The sequence below is a fragment of a genome, unplaced genomic scaffold (assembly GCF_019419815.1).
Source record: "Pyrus x bretschneideri cultivar Hongxiangsu unplaced genomic scaffold, Pyrus_bretschneideri_v1 Contig77, whole genome shotgun sequence".
NCBI lineage: Eukaryota > Viridiplantae > Streptophyta > Magnoliopsida > Rosales > Rosaceae > Pyrus > Pyrus x bretschneideri.
Genome location: NW_025999817.1, coordinates 676,274 through 694,141, shown reverse-complemented (window position 1 = coordinate 694,141; position 17,868 = coordinate 676,274). Strand labels below are relative to the sequence as shown.

At 38.1% G+C, this 17,868-nt stretch overlaps 1 protein-coding gene across 1 annotated transcript; it reads right to left on the bottom strand.

The window, feature by feature from the left end:
- Positions 1–9,575: 9,575 nt before the first annotated feature.
- Positions 9,576–12,978, bottom strand: LOC103964457 (adenylyl-sulfate kinase 3). Its single transcript, XM_048574989.1, has 7 exons — positions 12,467–12,978; positions 12,218–12,358; positions 11,603–11,752; positions 11,378–11,496; positions 11,170–11,254; positions 10,617–10,663; positions 9,576–10,155 (listed from the first exon to the last, which is right to left on the bottom strand). Exons 1-7 carry the CDS (start codon positions 12,696–12,698, stop codon positions 10,057–10,059), a joined length of 873 nt encoding a protein of 290 aa, XP_048430946.1. The 5' UTR covers positions 12,699–12,978; the 3' UTR covers positions 9,576–10,056.
- Between the last annotated feature and the right edge of the window lie 4,890 nt (positions 12,979–17,868).

Here is a 17,868-nt window from a genome sequence, read left to right as displayed (position 1 = left end):
TTTCTAAAAAAAAAAAAAAAAAAAAAAAAAACCCTAATCCAGCGCCAAGCCGCGTCTTGCAACTGTCCCTTAACGACGACATTTGCCGTCCTACTCCTGTAGCCAAATCCGTTGGGCCTGTTGCGCCTCGTGGTCCAAGCCCAAAAAATGGGCTTACCTTTTCACTCAGCCAACACCCAGAATCTGGGCTTTTCTTGTGCTTGGCCCGCAACCATCCAACCAAAATTTGGGCTGAACTACTGTATTTTCTTGCTTCTACTGCCGACCCTGATCGGGCCCAGTCTATTGAATAAATTTAGTGATCTACAGTTCAGAAATTCGAAAATAATTTTTTGGTCTACAGTCCTCTTTTTATAAATTGTGATTCAATATATTATTATTTTTTTTGCACCATTAGCATCCTTTTGTAGTTCCAAAAATACTCACACTAGGTTCTCGGAACAACCCAAACCTTACAGAGGTTAGCTTTACTAAACTTAGTGAAGTGATATATGATCTTAATAGTTGATTAACTTAGTTAAATGTTAATATTGTGCATCTTTGACTCATTGATTCGATTATTGTTGTGATTGTGGAATTATTGTTGGAAAACAGTGCAATGAACGTGAAAGATGAATGACAATCATGGTTGTTAAATAGTTGCCTTACATAATATGGAATCTAGTGAGCCATGCTTGTTGAGGTCCATTGAGTGATACTAATTCTTTATGTTCTTACCAATGTATGCATTGAGAAACTTCAGAGCTTAATAGAGAGGTGAACTACGAATAGCTTGATCTTGCCTTAGGGTAAGTAGGCAGTCTAACACAAAGATTAGATGCAGTCATGTGATAAAAGTGGAGTTACTACACTATTGGACCATTCGTCTGTTTTTAGACATATCTCAAAAACGAGGCATGACACTTAGATAGGTACTTTCTTATGTCACGTGTCCATCCTGTAGGTATCCCGAGATCGGAGCATGTAACACTTGGAGTTTGATTTTCCAGAGATCAGAGAATTGAAGCAAAATATTTTCATAGAGAGATTTATTTGTGTCATTATTTTGATTTCTTTTATTTAAATATTTGTTTTTCTATTTTATTTTTATTATTTCTTAGGTTTTATTTAAATAATTTGTCGTATAAACTAAAATTTAAGCGATTTGTCATACCAACTTTTCAGAATCATTAATTTGTCGTTTAAAATTATTGATTTCAGAAAAGTTGGCATGACAGATCGTTTAAAATTTTAATTCATATGACAAATAAATAAATAAAATGTGTTTAAGTTCATATGACATTTTTAAAACTTTTCATTTTTTACATGAAAAATGCATAATGATTTTCTGTGAGTGTAAATAACAATGATCTCTCTTTTGAATTTTATATTGATATGAGAACAATATCAACAAAGGAGCCAATCCCCTGATTTTTTGATGAAATTGGTTTAATTACCATGAAAAGAAAACTCTAACCTTAAAAGTAAGAGTGTACAGCGTTCTGTTTTAAGGAATAACGCTCCAAGTGTTATAACTTCTTTGTCTATGTACTTCAACATGTCCACAGGCATCCACCAAAGATAGAACATTAGAATAACTCATAACTCTAAACTTTGACTGCCATTACGAATTGAAGCCGCATTATCATAGAATTCATCACATCTCGCAATAAAGAACATTTGAAACAATTGACAGATTAGTAAACTCGAACTTGGTCTCCTACGATCCAAGCTGCACATAAAAGCGAACATATATTAGTAGAAAATAAAATAGCAAGTGCAAAGATTTTATGAACAATCACTTATTAATGCGTTTTTAACCAGCTAAAATGTAAACAAACAGGTTAATAACTAAGGAGCTTACAAATAAAATTAATTACGGAGACAACAACGCCAGTCTCGGTAGCCCGTTGGGTTGGATTGGATTGGATTGGATTTGTGCTAGCTCCACAACAACCCACCTGGTCCTGGGTTCGAGACTGGCAGAGACAGAGAAGAAGAGAGATTGAGAGCTCAGAAACAAAAATGAGGTATTCTAAAATACCTCTGTTTTTATTTCATTTTTTAAGTATTCGGCCGCAACTTTCTTTGTATTTTTTAACTGACTGAATTTGCTCCAACAACAAAAAAATTTGACTGAATTTACAATCAGCTGAGATTTTTTTTACGGTAAAAATAGGGTTTGAATTGTTCAACGTCAACGAATTCACCAGAGCCAAGGGATCATCTAACGCCGGTCGCGTGAAGAATGTTGGTTTTGTCGTGCACACACAAGCCCTGTGTAGACATAAATGGGTCTCACAACATTTTAAGGTTTTTATCACAAATGATTTTTGAAATTGACCCACACCATTAAGATGATTCCTGAATTTAAAAATCAACCAACGTAGTCCCTGAAAATAGATATCGCAAATAAATGTGGTCTTTTGTCATAATTCTATTTAAAAAAAAAAAAAAAGGATAATTGTTCTGTACTGATATGGGTTTAATAATTTAACAATTAATTAAAAGAGTTGTCAAAATACCTTTTTGCATAATGAAAATCTCAAAGCAGAGCTCGCCATTCCCTGCATAACCAAGATCATCAGGGGAGTGCCTAACAAGCTTTCCTACATTAAGGTTGTGAGGGTGTCGACCACTGATATGTTAACAGTGATGTCACATAAGTCCTCGCCAATGCAAGGCATCACTAAAGGTGGTCTCGATCCTGATCCAATTTTGTGAAGGGTGTAGAGATAGGTGTCTTGAGAATATATATTTATTTATTTTTCAGAGAAGAGACGGCAATGGCTACTATAGATGGAGGTAGAGGAGTGTGGGTTGGGATCATACGTGATTCCCGGACTTGGTTTCTGGATTGACAAATGTTTTTAATTAATTATTAAACTATTTCTAATTTATTTTTTATTTAATTAGACTTGAGAGACCCATTTATGTATCACATCAAGGAGGAGGATTCTCTCCCCTTCCCTCCTCTCCTACTTGAACGGTTACGATTAAGCCACATCAACATCTTATATTGATTTTTATATAGAGACAATAAGACAAAAATTAGTGTATGAGAGGATGGGAAGGAAGGGGATGGGAATAAGAGGGTCACATTAACCCATAGAAAATTTTTTGACAAAATTGTGATGGAAGGACCACATTGATTTGATGCACTTATTTCTAGGACCACATTGATCAATTTTCAATTTTAGGCACCATCTTGATGGTGTGGGTCAATTTCAGGAACCATTTAAGTGCCATGTTGTATTCCTTTCAAATGCAAAAATAAGGATAGTATAATGACACAAGTAAGGGTGTTGAACCATAGAGACTAATTAGACCTCTACAGATTACTGGCTTTATGTAAACCCTAACTTAACAATGGAACTAACAAATTGAATTTGGTATTTTATTTGACATAAAAAGTAATTTAAAATGCAGGAACATGTAAATATGAAAGATAGATTGATTAAAAATCGATGAGAATGAGACTAAGGATCTCAATTTCACCCTTATAAGCCAAATCCATGCACATTAAGTCAAAACGTATTCAACTCTTCAATCTGCAACTAAGGTCCATTTTACTTATTTATGATCATTGATTTGATGTGTGGTTGTGATCTAGTAGTCTTAATCTGCAACCTAGTTGTGATGTTCAACATAGATTACCAATTAAGAATCCATGAAGAATAAGAAAACTTCAAAGAAGTAAAGAAATCACATGACGGGATAAAGAAATCACATGACGAGATTTTTATATAGCAGTTTCTTCTTCATTCACATGTCCAACATTGTGTACTATAACGATGATTAAATACCAAATAAGTAATCTTAATGGTTATCAAACATCAAGAAAAACATATCAATTAAGCATAGTCATTGGAACCAAATATGAGCACCTTCGAAACCGGTGGTTGAGCACAAATTCGTGTAGGCTAGAACAACATGCAAAACAATAAATCGCTGTAAGCAAACCCTTGGCCCAGAGGGGTGTGTGTGCCGGCCAAAGGCTCTTCGATAGTCAAATTAGTGAATGATTTGAGACTCAAGCAGTGGGTAAGAGAATTCAAGTGTATAAATTGTGTTACAATAGATGAACCCTAGATGGTGTTACCGTGAGAGATAGACCTTTTTAGGATAGAATCCTTGTTTTAAATTGGTAGAATCCAAGAGGATATTTAGTAAGTAGATATTGCATCCTCTTAGGAGTATGGATTCCTAGATTGTAGGGACTCTAAGACTTATAGGATTTGATTGAGTACATATCCAAATCAAATCGCGTGTCTTGTGGAACAAGCATGGTCATTCGGTGATGTCGCTTGGGCTCCGCCTAGCATCCCGAGTCAGAATGATGGTGGCATCCTGCTTCGTCTGATACAGCTCTGCCCGAAGCTGGTGAACCCATGACCAAACTTCTGAGGTAGCAGTATTCGGATCAGCCTTACTCTAACCCTAAAAAATCATGGTCCTATAACAGTGAATGAAACAAGAAAACAGATTGGAAACTTGAACACTTGAACTTAATATGACAAAGAATAGTTTTGCAAGGTTACATCCAAAAACCTTAGCTATGAACCTAATTAGCACAACATAATCACAATATATGTTAAACTTAATATGAAGAACATCAAGAGTGAAATTAATAGAAGAAACCCCTTGAAGCAATTCTGAAGTAATTCCTTCGAGCAGAACGCAGCTGCATGGTTTCTTTGGTGGCAGTGGATGATAAAGGGATATAGGGTTTTGTTTCTGATTCAAAAGTCAAAGAGATAGGAGATGGAGAATTGTGGTCGTCCTCAAGAGGGGGCTTGTATCAAAATGATGTGAAACCCTAGTATTTATATGCAAAAGAAGCTGCATCAGATTGCAAGGAGATCCCAACCATTAAGCCAAGTTTTTGAACATTTTTTTCCTTTATTTGCACCTCCAAATCAGGCTAGATATCCAAATTACTCTTTAACATTCGACTATTGATCGTCTAAAGATCCATATTCATCTTGAATTAACTCTAAACACTATTTGGACCTTTAAATTAACATTAATCTTCAATTCTCCATTATCACCATCAATCTTTAATTCTCCACTGCAAGCATCAACTTGCCCTTTTGCCCTTAAATGGATTTTAAATACAATTAGTTGCACATTAACGTAAAATAGGGTAAAACACACCCATTTTAATTCAAAAACATCACAAAGAAACAAGAAATGGATGGTCGAGTGCAACAGGAAGCACTGATCGACCATTGCAACTCCATGATCAAGATAAGGCCCTTGACCAAAGAGTTAGGGGACTTGCTAACGTTGGGCCCATTTAGACTCATTCAAAGACATAAGCCCAAAGAAAAGCCAAAAAGCCCAAGGGGTTTAAAGCAGGTCGACTTGATTGCTCAAGTCGACTGAGACACATGATAAACCAATCGATCGAGAACAGAACGTGGGTGTGTTGGCAGTTTTATGGCATAAGTCTCTGAGAACAAAAGTACTCAAATGCTACTTGGACTACTCAACAACATGCAGGCAATAACAAAGGCCTAGAATGAGACATAAAGATAGCAGCAGTGCTCGGCAAGGTAAGGCAAAGTAATCGAGGTCCGAGCAAGATGCTCAGGCAACTTGGCCCTTAAAAGACGGTGCCAGGCGACTGCAAGAATGTCACTTCGTTGACAAAGGCCAAGCTAAGTAATTGAAAAGCTGTGAGTAGTCTAGTACAAGTAGTTGGCACATTAAATGTTGGTTTGAGAGGCCACAAGGGGGTGAGACCCATATAAAGGGGTAAAAACCTCTATTATGGTGTTGGATGAATCGGAGAGAATAAAGTAAATATATTGGCCGAGCACTATATAGTTTTGAAATCAATATATTGAGAACAACACAATGGAAGTCAATTCTGAGAGTTGAACCACTTACATCTTTGAGTCCATTTAATTAGCCCACCTAAAATCATTTATTTAAGTTTGCTAACGCTACAGGTTTGAGCATTAACACATGGATAGTACCGTCCGATGGTTTACTAACTTGTTGGCTTTGTGCTACATCGAAAGTGTAGCAAGTCGTAGAGTTCAACTGATGATGATTAAGTACCAAAAATGTTTTAAAAACTGAGGTATTCTAATATAACTCTATTTTGTTACTGTTTTACTAACATTATTTAAATGACAAATAAAAGTATTTAGTAATATCAAAATATGTGGAAAAGGTGATAGAACATTTCATTTTCTAGCATAGATGAATGATAATTATTTTTCTCTACAACTTGGTAATATCAATATATGTGTGCTCCAAACTCTTGGAATTAGCCCAAGTGGAGAAGGAAAAGCGATAATTTAGTGTTAAGGTGGATCCATGAATTCAATGCACTCAAATGTACAATTATTTGTGCGTGTGTGAGAGATATCTTAAAAGTTATTGATGTGATCTTGACATGTAAGCTCTTAAAATGATCAACCGAACCACTCTAACTTGTACAATGAACTGAATCATCCTAGAACACACATCTTAAAGCCGGTCTAGGTGATTCGGTTCATTGTACCAGAACCATGGAGTCCTTTTGCCTTGCGTATTATATTAATATTAATTACTTGAGCCACCTTAAAGCCGGTCTCTTGTGTCAAGTCGGTTTTGTGCTACATTGACAATCCAGGTCGTTCTGGGTTCGAGACTGGCAGCAATCCAATCCAAATCCATCCAATCCTTAACAGTTGACACCTCTATTGACTATATTTGGAGACCTTAATTCAAAGCAAAATGAGGTGTCCCAAAATACCTCTGTTTTTTACTACTACTTTCGCAATTACTCCTTTTTTGTGGAAATATTCATTAGTTTTCATGCATTGATGTTTGGTAATCACCCGACGAAAGACAGTTTTTGGGATATCAAAACAACATTCAAGTTTTGAAACACCATTCATTGAGCCAACGTTTGTTCCTAAAGCAAGTTAGTCTCTTTTTGTCAAAATCATTAATTTTTTATCCCCTAATCACCATATAAATACAGCCTTCAGCTAAGATGGTAACCATGCAAGATTGTGAATATCAATGAATATGATTTACTAATTTCTTAGCAATCAGTTAACTTGGTCAACAAGTTAATTGCTGTGCAACTAATCATGATGCCTTATTTGATTAGACAAGAAATCAATATCAATTAGGACTCTTATGTTATCCTATGATTTGGCAAATCCCCACTAATCAATAATAGACCAGATTAGTGGAAGTCTTTTCATTATATATAGGCAGTCTCTGCTTTCACAATATACACGTTTCATTTTGAGCAAATCATTGCTGGAACACTTCCGTTTGTTGAAAGTTGAAGACTCCCTAATCCTAGATAATTTAATTTCTTTTCAGTCAATTTTTGTTATTGTATTCGTAATCATAATGCCTTCTTGTTCTTATGTTTTCTAAATAAGTCTTGCGAGCCATGGGGTCATTCATTACCCCCCTCGCTCTCTTTAATATGTTTTTAATTAGCAAAAGAAAACAGGGTTTCAAAATTTAAATAGTTAACACCCAATCAAGAGACCAAACGGGAGCCCTTCCAGCCCCGTATCATGTTGATTTTGTGATACTTTCAGTCCGGTGGCCTGGGTTCGAGACTGCCAGCGCGCACAACTTCAATCAGCATCTCCAATATAGTCAACAAACTTTTGTCAATATTTTTAGCCAACCTTCATTCGAGACAACGTTTAACGCAACATTTATGCTCATTAAATTCTTTTGAATCATCGATATACTAGGATTCGGTCATCTAGTAACTTCTTAACTTGTGTTACACCCAAAGTCCAGCACGTCTTGAATTTGACTAACAGTCTGACATCGAGTTGATGATTGATATACTACGATCCGACCATCTAGTAACTTGTTCGCTTTGTATTTCTGTATTACTAACATTATTAGATCTGTAATAAGAACATGCTAAAGGCAAGGGATTACTAACATTATCAGATCAGTAATAAGAACATGCTAAAAGCAAGGGCCTGGAGAAGCTAGGCATGCGAGATGGAGTTTGAAATTTAACAGTGAGAATAGTTGGCAACCGATATAACTAGAGCTAGAGAGGGATTGTGCATGGGCTAAATCATATACAAAACTAATAAATACAATATCTTAAGAAGGTTTCACGACGATCTCAAAGATTAGTAGGTTATGGGTTGGATTCGCACCTGAATGGGTAAGCATATTAAAATTATACTTCAATGAGTTGGATCCTAAATGCCTAGGAATGCTTAGACATATATAAAATAAGAGAAATGTTTATAATGCTTAAGCATATTAAGGAGACTCTCAAAAGTAAGACTCTCTATGAACGTTTTACCACCTCATATTTTTTTGCACCATGTTTTATAATATTGGCATGAAAATTAAAGTTAAATTGTGAGGTGACAGAATGTCCATGAAGAGTCCCATGTTAAGAGAGTCTCCGGACCTATGAGCTTTTTCAGTAAGAGTTTCTTTTCTAACAAGAATTTTATTTTTAATAGATTTATCATTCTTGTTTTTATGTCTCAAAATATATAGCCAAAACTCACTTCTAGGAGATAATTTGTGCCCAATCAAAAGAATTCATTATTTTCCCTTTCCACCACAATGTTGGCCATATTAGTGTATATGCCCCTTGCATCTAAGTTTGAATTTTTTTTTTTTTTTTTTTTATAAGTTAGAATGATTAGAATATCATATTGTAAAAAGAAAACTAGATAATTTATTGAGGAGTGATAACATTTAATTTTCAAGATCCAAAGGCAACATTTTATATATTGCCATAGTATCTTCATATATGATAGGATGAAGTGCTGTTTTAGTCTCTGAACTATCACTTCAGTGAAAATTAGATCGCTGAATCATTTTTTTGGTAAAATAAGTTATGGGACCTATATGATATGCTTAACTTTCAAAAATTGTTTTATAGTAAATTGTTTTTATTAGTTTCAAAAATTAAAATCATCAAAACAACATTTTCTTAATATGTCGAAACGGATTACCCGCGTGTCACTCTCATGTAAACCTATTAAGGACCCAATATTAACGGGTTCTTATCGTGTGACCCGAATAATGACCTGAGTAGTTATCATGTCGACCCGTAACCTGTTATTTTCGTGTCGTTTACATGTCGTATTCACGGATCGTGTAAAAAATTGTCAAGTCTAATCTTAGTGTGGCCTATGGCCTTATGGTTGGGGGACGTTAGGTGATGAGGTGGGTTGGTTCTTAAGGGGGTTTTTCATTTTTCCTCTAGTTCTTTATGAGTATTTTTCCCTCTTTTGGGATTCACAATTAAGATCAAGATCCAGATCGTGTATTTAAAGGCTTAATTATAATAACTTAAGAGGCTTTACCTGCGGTCATCTAGTAACTTGTTGGCTTTGTGTTACATCTAAAGTCCACCTAGTCTTGGATCCGATTGGCACCGCAATGATGATAAATTACGAGAAGTGTTACAAACAAGAAAGAGAAGGTATTCTAATGTACCTCTGCTTTTGTTTCTTTTTACTAAATTATCTAAATCACTAATAATAGCATATGCCAAAGGCAAGGGCCAGTAACAAAAACCTCTGTTTTGTTTCTCGCTGTTTTCTTTTCGGTCTTTAAACTCATGGATACTTTGTAAAGAACACAAACCAATAAGGTATCCAATTCTAAGTAAATTCTTCTTCATCTTACATCGTCTATAGAGAGGAGCTCTTCTGGCCTTCTTTTCCCCCAAGTATTTGGTTACATATTAGATCTAGTACAAAGAGTTTAGCAGCAGTTTGTAACTACAATAATATTCAAACGCATGCACGTAAAAACGCCACGAGATGATACAAACACATCCAACTCGAAACAAAATATAATCTGACCAAGAAACTCTCCACTCTATCATTTACAATGAGGAGACCACAATTCAAACTAACATCAAAGATAAAGAAGATTTGGCACAAATTAATCAAGCAATTAACTAATGCGTTTACAGGAATATTGCATCAATTTCTGCATCTTATCTGTAATGCAAGATGCATAGCATCCACCCGGCGCGCTAGAAACTATCTTCACCACATCTGCAGTAGAGCTCAAAGTTTTGACAGTTCAAGGAAGGGTTCCACCAACTTCTTATGCTTGGAGGAAACCCTGATCTTCCAAATAAGAAACCACTTCTTCGGCCATCTCACATGGGGAAGGACACGCTCCTCCTTTATGTGTTAATACTATCTGAAGCCAGATAAAGGATGAAAAAACAACAAATGAGAAATTCTGCTTTCGTATTTGGAATAAATTTATAAAACAATAACATCAAGCACAGTATAGGCCAAAAAGGAAAATGTAACAACAGGTGAATTAAGTTTGTGTGCAGCCGTAGTTACATCATACATGTCACCCCCAAGTTTGCACCAGATCATCATTCATTTTAGTCTGCATATGGTCGCATGCAATTTAAAGCGACTAATTTATCTCAAATTCAAGTTCTTGATGTAGAAAATATTTTCTTCTGGATTGCGTTTAACTATTTTATCTTTAAGTAGATATTCCCCAGCTAACATGACGTTATGTGTATTGCTCTTTAGCATGAGAAACATTTATGTATATATGATATGTGCAGTCTGTATGTACAATCACCTGTTCAACTTTAACTTCAAAGGTGTATTCTGCTTTTCTCTAGATAGTGTACATACCTCACAATTTAGTGGTGGCTCATATGGATCATCAATCCCGGTAAAACCTGCAATGCCAGATTGACACGGTATAAGTAATGATCAGCATTTTGGACTAGGAAACTGTCTAAGTGATAGATAATATGGCCATTTGAAATGAAAATATGCGGTGCTTCTGAATATGGATAGTGGGATTGGCATACCTACACATTTAAATAAAACTCAACATACAAAATGTCCAGAGTTTAATAAGCAATAGAGTCACACTTAAGGGGCCATATATGAGATGTTGAAATTTACTAACATCAAAAGTATACATGTCAATGAACAAGGGAAGAAGATTCACGGATTCACACCCACATCCACAGGTTTGCATCCCAGATAAGAATTTTCCAAGTGATTGTTTAAACAGAAGTTTCAGAAACAATAATAAGATTCACAATGTTTATTGTATTGCACGGGAAAAAGAATTATCAACATAAATATTATATTAGCAGTAGTACCTTAAGCAGGCTGTTAAAATAAAGAAGACTCAATTCGGTAACCAAAAACCGAGATAGTAGTTTGCTTATACCTTTGATCTTCCCTGCACGTGCAAGCTTATATAGGCCTTTCGGGTCTCTAGCTTCACAAACTTGAAGTGGAACGTCCATGAACACCTTTCACAAAACAAGTTCGCTTTACTGAGAACTTCTTCCAGAATTATTTGAAACATATGCACAAAGCTCAGAGTTGAAACTTGAAAAACAGTCATCTGTTTAAGAACCAGTGAAAATACCAACCTCAATAAAATCTCCAGCAGGTAGCATTGCACGGCAGGAATCACGATCCTTTCTATAAGGAGAAATCAAGCTAGCAATACAAATAACTCCAGCATCAGCAAACAATTTCGCCACCTCACCTGAATACAAAACCAAAGCCAATGCTTCATGATTATATAATGAAGTCGACAGCCACAGTTGATCTAAAAAAGGGCCTAGTTAAGCTAAAAGGAGGCATAGACATACCAATCCTCCGAATGTTCTCTGCACGATCTTCTGCTTTAAAACTAAGGTCACGATTCAAGCCATGCCTGACATTGTCCCCATCAAGAATGTACGACAACTTCCCCCTGCGGTACAAACTCCCACCCAAAGCACATGCCACCGTGCTCTTCCCTGACAAACAAAATTAATAATACACAAGTAATGAGCAACTTTCTATCGGCACATTGCCAGATGGGTATAGGTGTTGTTAGACTACCAATCCATCTATCTTTTAGGCCATCCTTCATAGATCATATCCACCAAAATCACCCACATCTGAAATCATATGACCGTTGCATTAAGGGTTCAGGATCTCTTTGTAAAACTGTATTCGTCCATTTTCTTCACTACAAATGCGTGTCATAAGGGTTTTGGATTTGTCTAATTTATTTTTTGCAAGGATAATCTACAAATAATGTTCTAAAAGATATAAGGTTCAGATCATTAAAATACAATACGGAGTGGACTCCACAAAAAACGTATTTAAAAAATTGTGGAAAAAATTGGTGCCATGAATACGCCCGCATTATATATACATTTACATGTATGTAGGCATGTATATATGTATATACAACTTTGAATTAAGAAAATACCAACCTGAACCGCTGAGACCGGTGATCCAAATGACACAGCCCTTTTGTTTAAGCAACTTCTGCCTGTCAGTTTTGTTCAATGAGCACTCATGCCACTTAATATTGGTTGAATTTCCAACCGAAGACAACAAGCTCCCATTTTTATCTATTCAACAAGAAATAAAAAACAAATTCAAATAAAAGCTTAAAAATTTCAAATCTACATGGTAAATTGCAAATGGGTTTATGCGCAACTCAGGAAATAACCCAGTACCTGAGCTCCCGGCGTGCCCATTCAGACTCGCTGTTTTGGAACCCTCCACCTCCATGGCCTTTACTACAAACAAACCTCTGGCTTTCAAGCTATTTACAGAAGCGCCACCGCGCAAGTTCACGACTGCCAGCTGCGACCAGGACGAGGACGACGGCGGCGTTTTGAGCCCGACCCGGAGCCCCGGAGACGCCTCCCATTGCAGTGACTTGGCTTGCATGTCTCGCAAAATCATCAAATCCCCAAATTTTTTTTTTTTTGAATTTGAATTTGACGAAAATATAAATTGGGTTTTTTTTCTAAAAGCCCGGAAAAATATATGTAGTGAATCTGAATGTTGATACGAATTAGAGTGTAATTTTGGTGGGGGATATTTGGAGGGAGGCCGTGGGAAAATGGAGGGTTGAGTTTGTGGCGGTGAGAGTGTTGAGAGATGTCGGTGGGTAACAGGGGTGGATCGGTTTTAATAAAAATGTGACCGTTGGTTTTTTTTCTCACGATGCCGTGAAACCGACTTCGTTCAAGACGCAGAAAAAACGTGTGTTGCCGCCGCGATTAATTTCGACGTTATGATTCTGTTGATCTTTTGATTAAATTTGCACGTTGATGTTGCTTTAATTGGGGAGTTCCTTGTTTGTTTAATTATTTCTCTACACTTATTGTAGTTTATTGTGTTGGATTTTTTCTTAAACCTATTCTAATTTTTTCGACTAAAACTCAAATTTTAAATCTAAACTTATCCCTCAACTTGTTTCAATCATTGAACCGTTTTAACCCAAAACTTATTATTGGGACAAATTAGGCCAGAATTCTCGCTGGATTAGTGGATCGCCGTCCACCATATGTGTGTATTTTGTTTAGTATTATATTTATAAATTCATTGAATCAAATAACTAATGTTGTCACATCCCAAACCGGCTTCACCGTAACACGACGCTTTGGGTCCCGGCCATGCCCTCACGGTTTTGTTTCTCGGAACTCACGCGAGAACTTCCTAGTGATCACCCATCCTGGGAATGCTCTCGCCTGAACTCGTCTGAACTTCCTAGTGTTCACCCATCCTCGGAAATTCCGATGGAACACGAAGCCAGTGATTTCCCAAAAGACCTCGTACTATATGGAGGTGGGCATGTAAATATAAGGCTCATCACCCCCTCTCCGTTGGTCAATGCGAGATGTTACAATCCACCCCCTTAGAGACCCAATGTCCTCGTCAGCACACTCGCACCACACGACAGAGTGGCTCTGATACCATTCTGACACACCCCCGACCTGGATTGTCCACTAGGACTTCAAATCGAGCTATGCTGGTTGTCATATCCATTCCAGTCTCAGCTCTGCCGTAGCACGATATTGTCTGCTTTGGGCCCCAACCACGCCCTCACGGTTTTGTTTCTATGAACTCACACGAGAACTTCCTAGTGAGTCACTCATTCTAGGATTGCTCTTGCCCGAACTTGCTTAACTTTAAAGTTCCGATGGAACCCGAAGCCAATGAATTCCCAAAAAGTCTTGTACTATATGGAGGTGGGCATGTAGATATAAGCCACATCGCCCCCTCTCCGTTGATCGATGTGAGATGTTATATAAGATCAAAATATCAATGTATTAAAAAAAAAAAAAAAGATCAAAACCAAGGGTAAAAAAAAAAAAAAAAAAAATTCAAATGATCTAAAATCAAATCCTATAGCTAAAATAATTTATAAAAAAATCTTTCATGTGTTTCATATTCTTTCATAGAGTTCCACGAGTTTCATGGTATCGGTTTAGTGATTTTTCAATATTTATCAGAATCTAAATATTTTTAATTTAAAATATTCATAAAATTAAATTACGATAGTCTACATAATTTTTTTTTAAAGTTATTTAAAAAAAATTAATTCATTCTTTAATAACTAAAAGTTTAACCTAAGAAGATTGGAGCAGAAAAATTATTACTGGGTTAAAACCTAAATTTTTTGAGTTAAAAAATTTATATTTTAACTCAAAGGTTGGATATGGTATTGGAATGCAAGTTGCAATTTTGCATAATTAGTAATCCCCCTTGACATAATTAAACTCTAGAAAAACTGTTCATCTATCCCCTGTTATCGGGCGCAAAAATGTTCAATTAACTAACGGTTTGTGATGTCGTCCAAAATGACGTTTTAATTGTTTTTTGACAATGAAGTTTTGACGGATTTAATCCTGAAACGATCTTATAAGTTTTGAACCTAGATTGAAATCAAACATTGGTATTCATTAATTTAGACTAACAAGTCGCATTTATAACAAATTCACTACTGAAGCTTTAACCAAGAAGAAACCTTTTAGTATAGATCAAAAGTATAAATGATATGTTTATGATTGTCAATTTTGATGCGGCCTTAATCTTATTAAATTTTTTTTATAGCTGATTAGAACAATATTACATTGTGATAGTGTAATAGAAGTTAATTTGTGACACTGTTGACCCTAAAAATTACAAAACCTACGTGGCGCGCAAGCCGAGTATTAATAAGCTAACTACGTCCTTCGGCTGAATGCGGGCCGTGCCAACTCGTCAGCCGAGCTCGGCCGAGAAGTAAAATTCGTTGACGTCGCGTCGAGCGCGTTGTTGACTTCTTTATCTTGCGATTGCGACCGAGGAAAGAACATTCTCGGTCTTTGGGTTCTGGAGCCTGAAGACAACGCTGCCAGTTCTACGAAGTTCACAAATTGTCGGCGCCCGATTCGATCACTGTGATTATATTCGTAAGAGTATAAGCACGTCAAATCGACACCAGACTATACGGACACAAGTACTCAAAGGTGATGTAGGTCTTGATGGTGAATGTAGTTCGGCCGTCAGAATGCCGAACTCTGAAACTCACTTGTGAGTATCCAATCATAAAATCATTCGGCGTCCAGCACGCCGAATAACGAACTCGTGACACCTTGCTATGCCAAGAGAGCTAACAAGATGACCTCTGCCAACAAGGATTCGAAAACCCTTCTCGGCCGAGACTTGGATAGGTAACCAGTCGGCCTCGACGCAGTGCTGTTTATCCAAACTAAAGATGCTCCTCAGTCGGCTGATTCTATGGCGACAGTGCTGTTTATCCAAACTGAAGATGTTTGTCGGGTGCTTCCACAGTGCTGTTTATCCAAACTGAAGGTGTGTTGGCGAAAAAGAAAAGGAAAAAATCTCAAGAAATATGAGAGGCTTTGCGCAGGGCAATTGTATGTTGAATCGAACGTCCTCTGCATCGCATAATTTCTTGTATTTATAGCCCCCATTCCTTGAGACCGAATTGCACCCTTATCTGGATTAGGAGTCCTTGTCCCGCTCCAACTTTGCTTCGAACAAACCCACTTCCATTAGGATTTTGAACTTTCCCCTCTTCCGAGGCCTTATTCTTCGCTGACCGGGAATCCTGGTTGCACCATAACTTTCTCGACCTTTTTGTTTATTTGAATTATCCCTTCTTAGGATAGGACTCGACCACCCCTGCTAACTGGCCCAGAATCTATCAGGCAACCCATAATAGTTGACATAGCTTTGGGCCGAGCCTAACTATATGCTCGGCCCAACAATATTATTTTAGGCCCAAACACTGCCCCCTCGCTTCTGAGGTCACCGACTGTTGACCTTTGGTCGGGCTTCGACCTTGAAAAAGCGGAACCATCTTTTGTTTTTTTTTTTTTTTTTTTGAACTTCGCTTTTCTTGATAACCATCACTGCATATTTATGAGATATGATTGCACCATCCTTGTTACTCCCGCCGTGCAGCCACGTGTCGACTCTCTGCTAATCCTAACAATTTTCAATCATGGCCCTCGAAAATGTGCACCCACCGAAGCATCTCTTCCTCATTAATGCATTAAAACCGCCGCCGCATGCAATCGTGCGTCCTAGATCCTCGAAAATCTCGATCCTATCCTCGCAGGTTCCCAAAATATCCGAAATGATTGGGACCTTTTCTCGGTTAAATTTCCCCCCAATTCGAATTAGTGCTTTTCGAATACCAAACGTTTGATCTTCCTTCTGAAAAGCCTATAAATACCTAAATTTCTACCATTTGCATCCCACGCCTTCAGAAATTTCAAAATCTTCCCCTTTGCCATTCCTGCCTGCTTAAACAAAGCCCCCGAGTTCATCTCTCTGCAACCTCCTCTTTTAACCCCACATTCTCTCTTCTTTACCAATGGCCTCCTTTATTTCAAAGCTTTCTGATGAGTGCAATAAATGCAAGGACTTCATCGATTGGAGTGCCATCAAGACGCTACGCTTCGCAAAATGACCTAGCCATTACTCACCAGATTCTGGGTCCATTATTCAAAGATGTAATACCGTCGTGCATCATCAACCTTCTCAAGGAGCCTGGCCTTCGACCACTGCAGCCTGGGCCGCCTGGGTTGACCGAATAAGGGCGTTCTTCGGCAAAGAGTGGAAAGCTATCGGCATCTATGATGCCATTATGCTCTCGACCATGGAGATTACCATGGATAGAGAACTGCTCATGGCGGCCCTGAGTTTATGGTGTTCGGCTACCAACACCATGATCCTTCCTTTCGGCCCTTTTGGCCCCACAGTCCTCGACATCTCGGCCATCCTTGGGACTTCTCCATCTGGTCTCTCAATTGATGCTGCCCCTTCCGGATGCCCCTCGCTCCTTGACCTAAAAACGTTGTTCGACGAACGGGCCGTCGAGACACTCAGCCAGGGCGATCGGGAGCCTTCGAAAGAAGAAGTTCAGAAGCTCCACAAGAACTTCTTCAATTATAACACTCTCATTCTCCACTTCGCCGGCCGAGGCGAGGAGAGCCTACGAAGGGAAGAACATAAAGCCTTCCTTTTCTACTGGTATAACAAATTCATTTGTTGTACCAGGTCGAACAAATGCCTGGTAGAGAATATGCCGGTGGCCCAAGCCCTGGCTAGTGGTCACTCCTTGGCGCTTAGCCCGGCTATCCTGGCTAATCTCTTCCGCTGCTTGGCCGAGACGACCATCAACCGAATCGACCCGTACCAGAACGGACCCCTCTGGGTATTCCAACTCTGGCTGTAGGTTTGCTTTTCCACCCTTCCTGAGGTTCCTGCTTTCTAGCGTTCGACCGCGCTCGGCCCTCAACTAGCCTCTCGACCGGCGCCTCCTCACCGGGCCGACGAGGTCCTCAAGCACTTCTTTAATCTCGACGTCCTCTCTGACGACGAGTTTCTGGTGTGCTGGCGCCAGACGTACCCTGCCTCAATCAGGCTTCCAACGGCCGCGTGGGCCGAGACTGAAGATGTTGATCTTCGTCACCATTGGGGGTCATTTATATTGGCTCGCGACCTCTCCGTTGGTTGCGATGCCCGTGTTGGAAATGTGCCCTAAAACCAATCATATGATGATACTTTACGGACATTTCAAACTAATGTAGTTTAAATGTAAAGGGCAAAG

What these genes read in the sequence shown, in the direction of transcription:
- LOC103964457 (XM_048574989.1), bottom strand. Translation starts at nt 12,698, where the DNA reads ATGATTTTGCGAGACATGCAAGCCAAGTCACTGCAATGGGAGGCGTCT. An exon ending in ACGTGCAGGGAAGATCAAAG is followed by an intron (nt 10,664 to 11,169) that starts GTATAAGCAAAC and finishes CTGGCATTGCAG; the next exon opens with GTTTTACCGGGATTGATGAT. An exon ending in AGCCACCACTAAATTGTGAG is followed by an intron (nt 10,156 to 10,616) that starts GTATGTACACTA and finishes ATCTGGCTTCAG; the next exon opens with ATAGTATTAACACATAAAGG.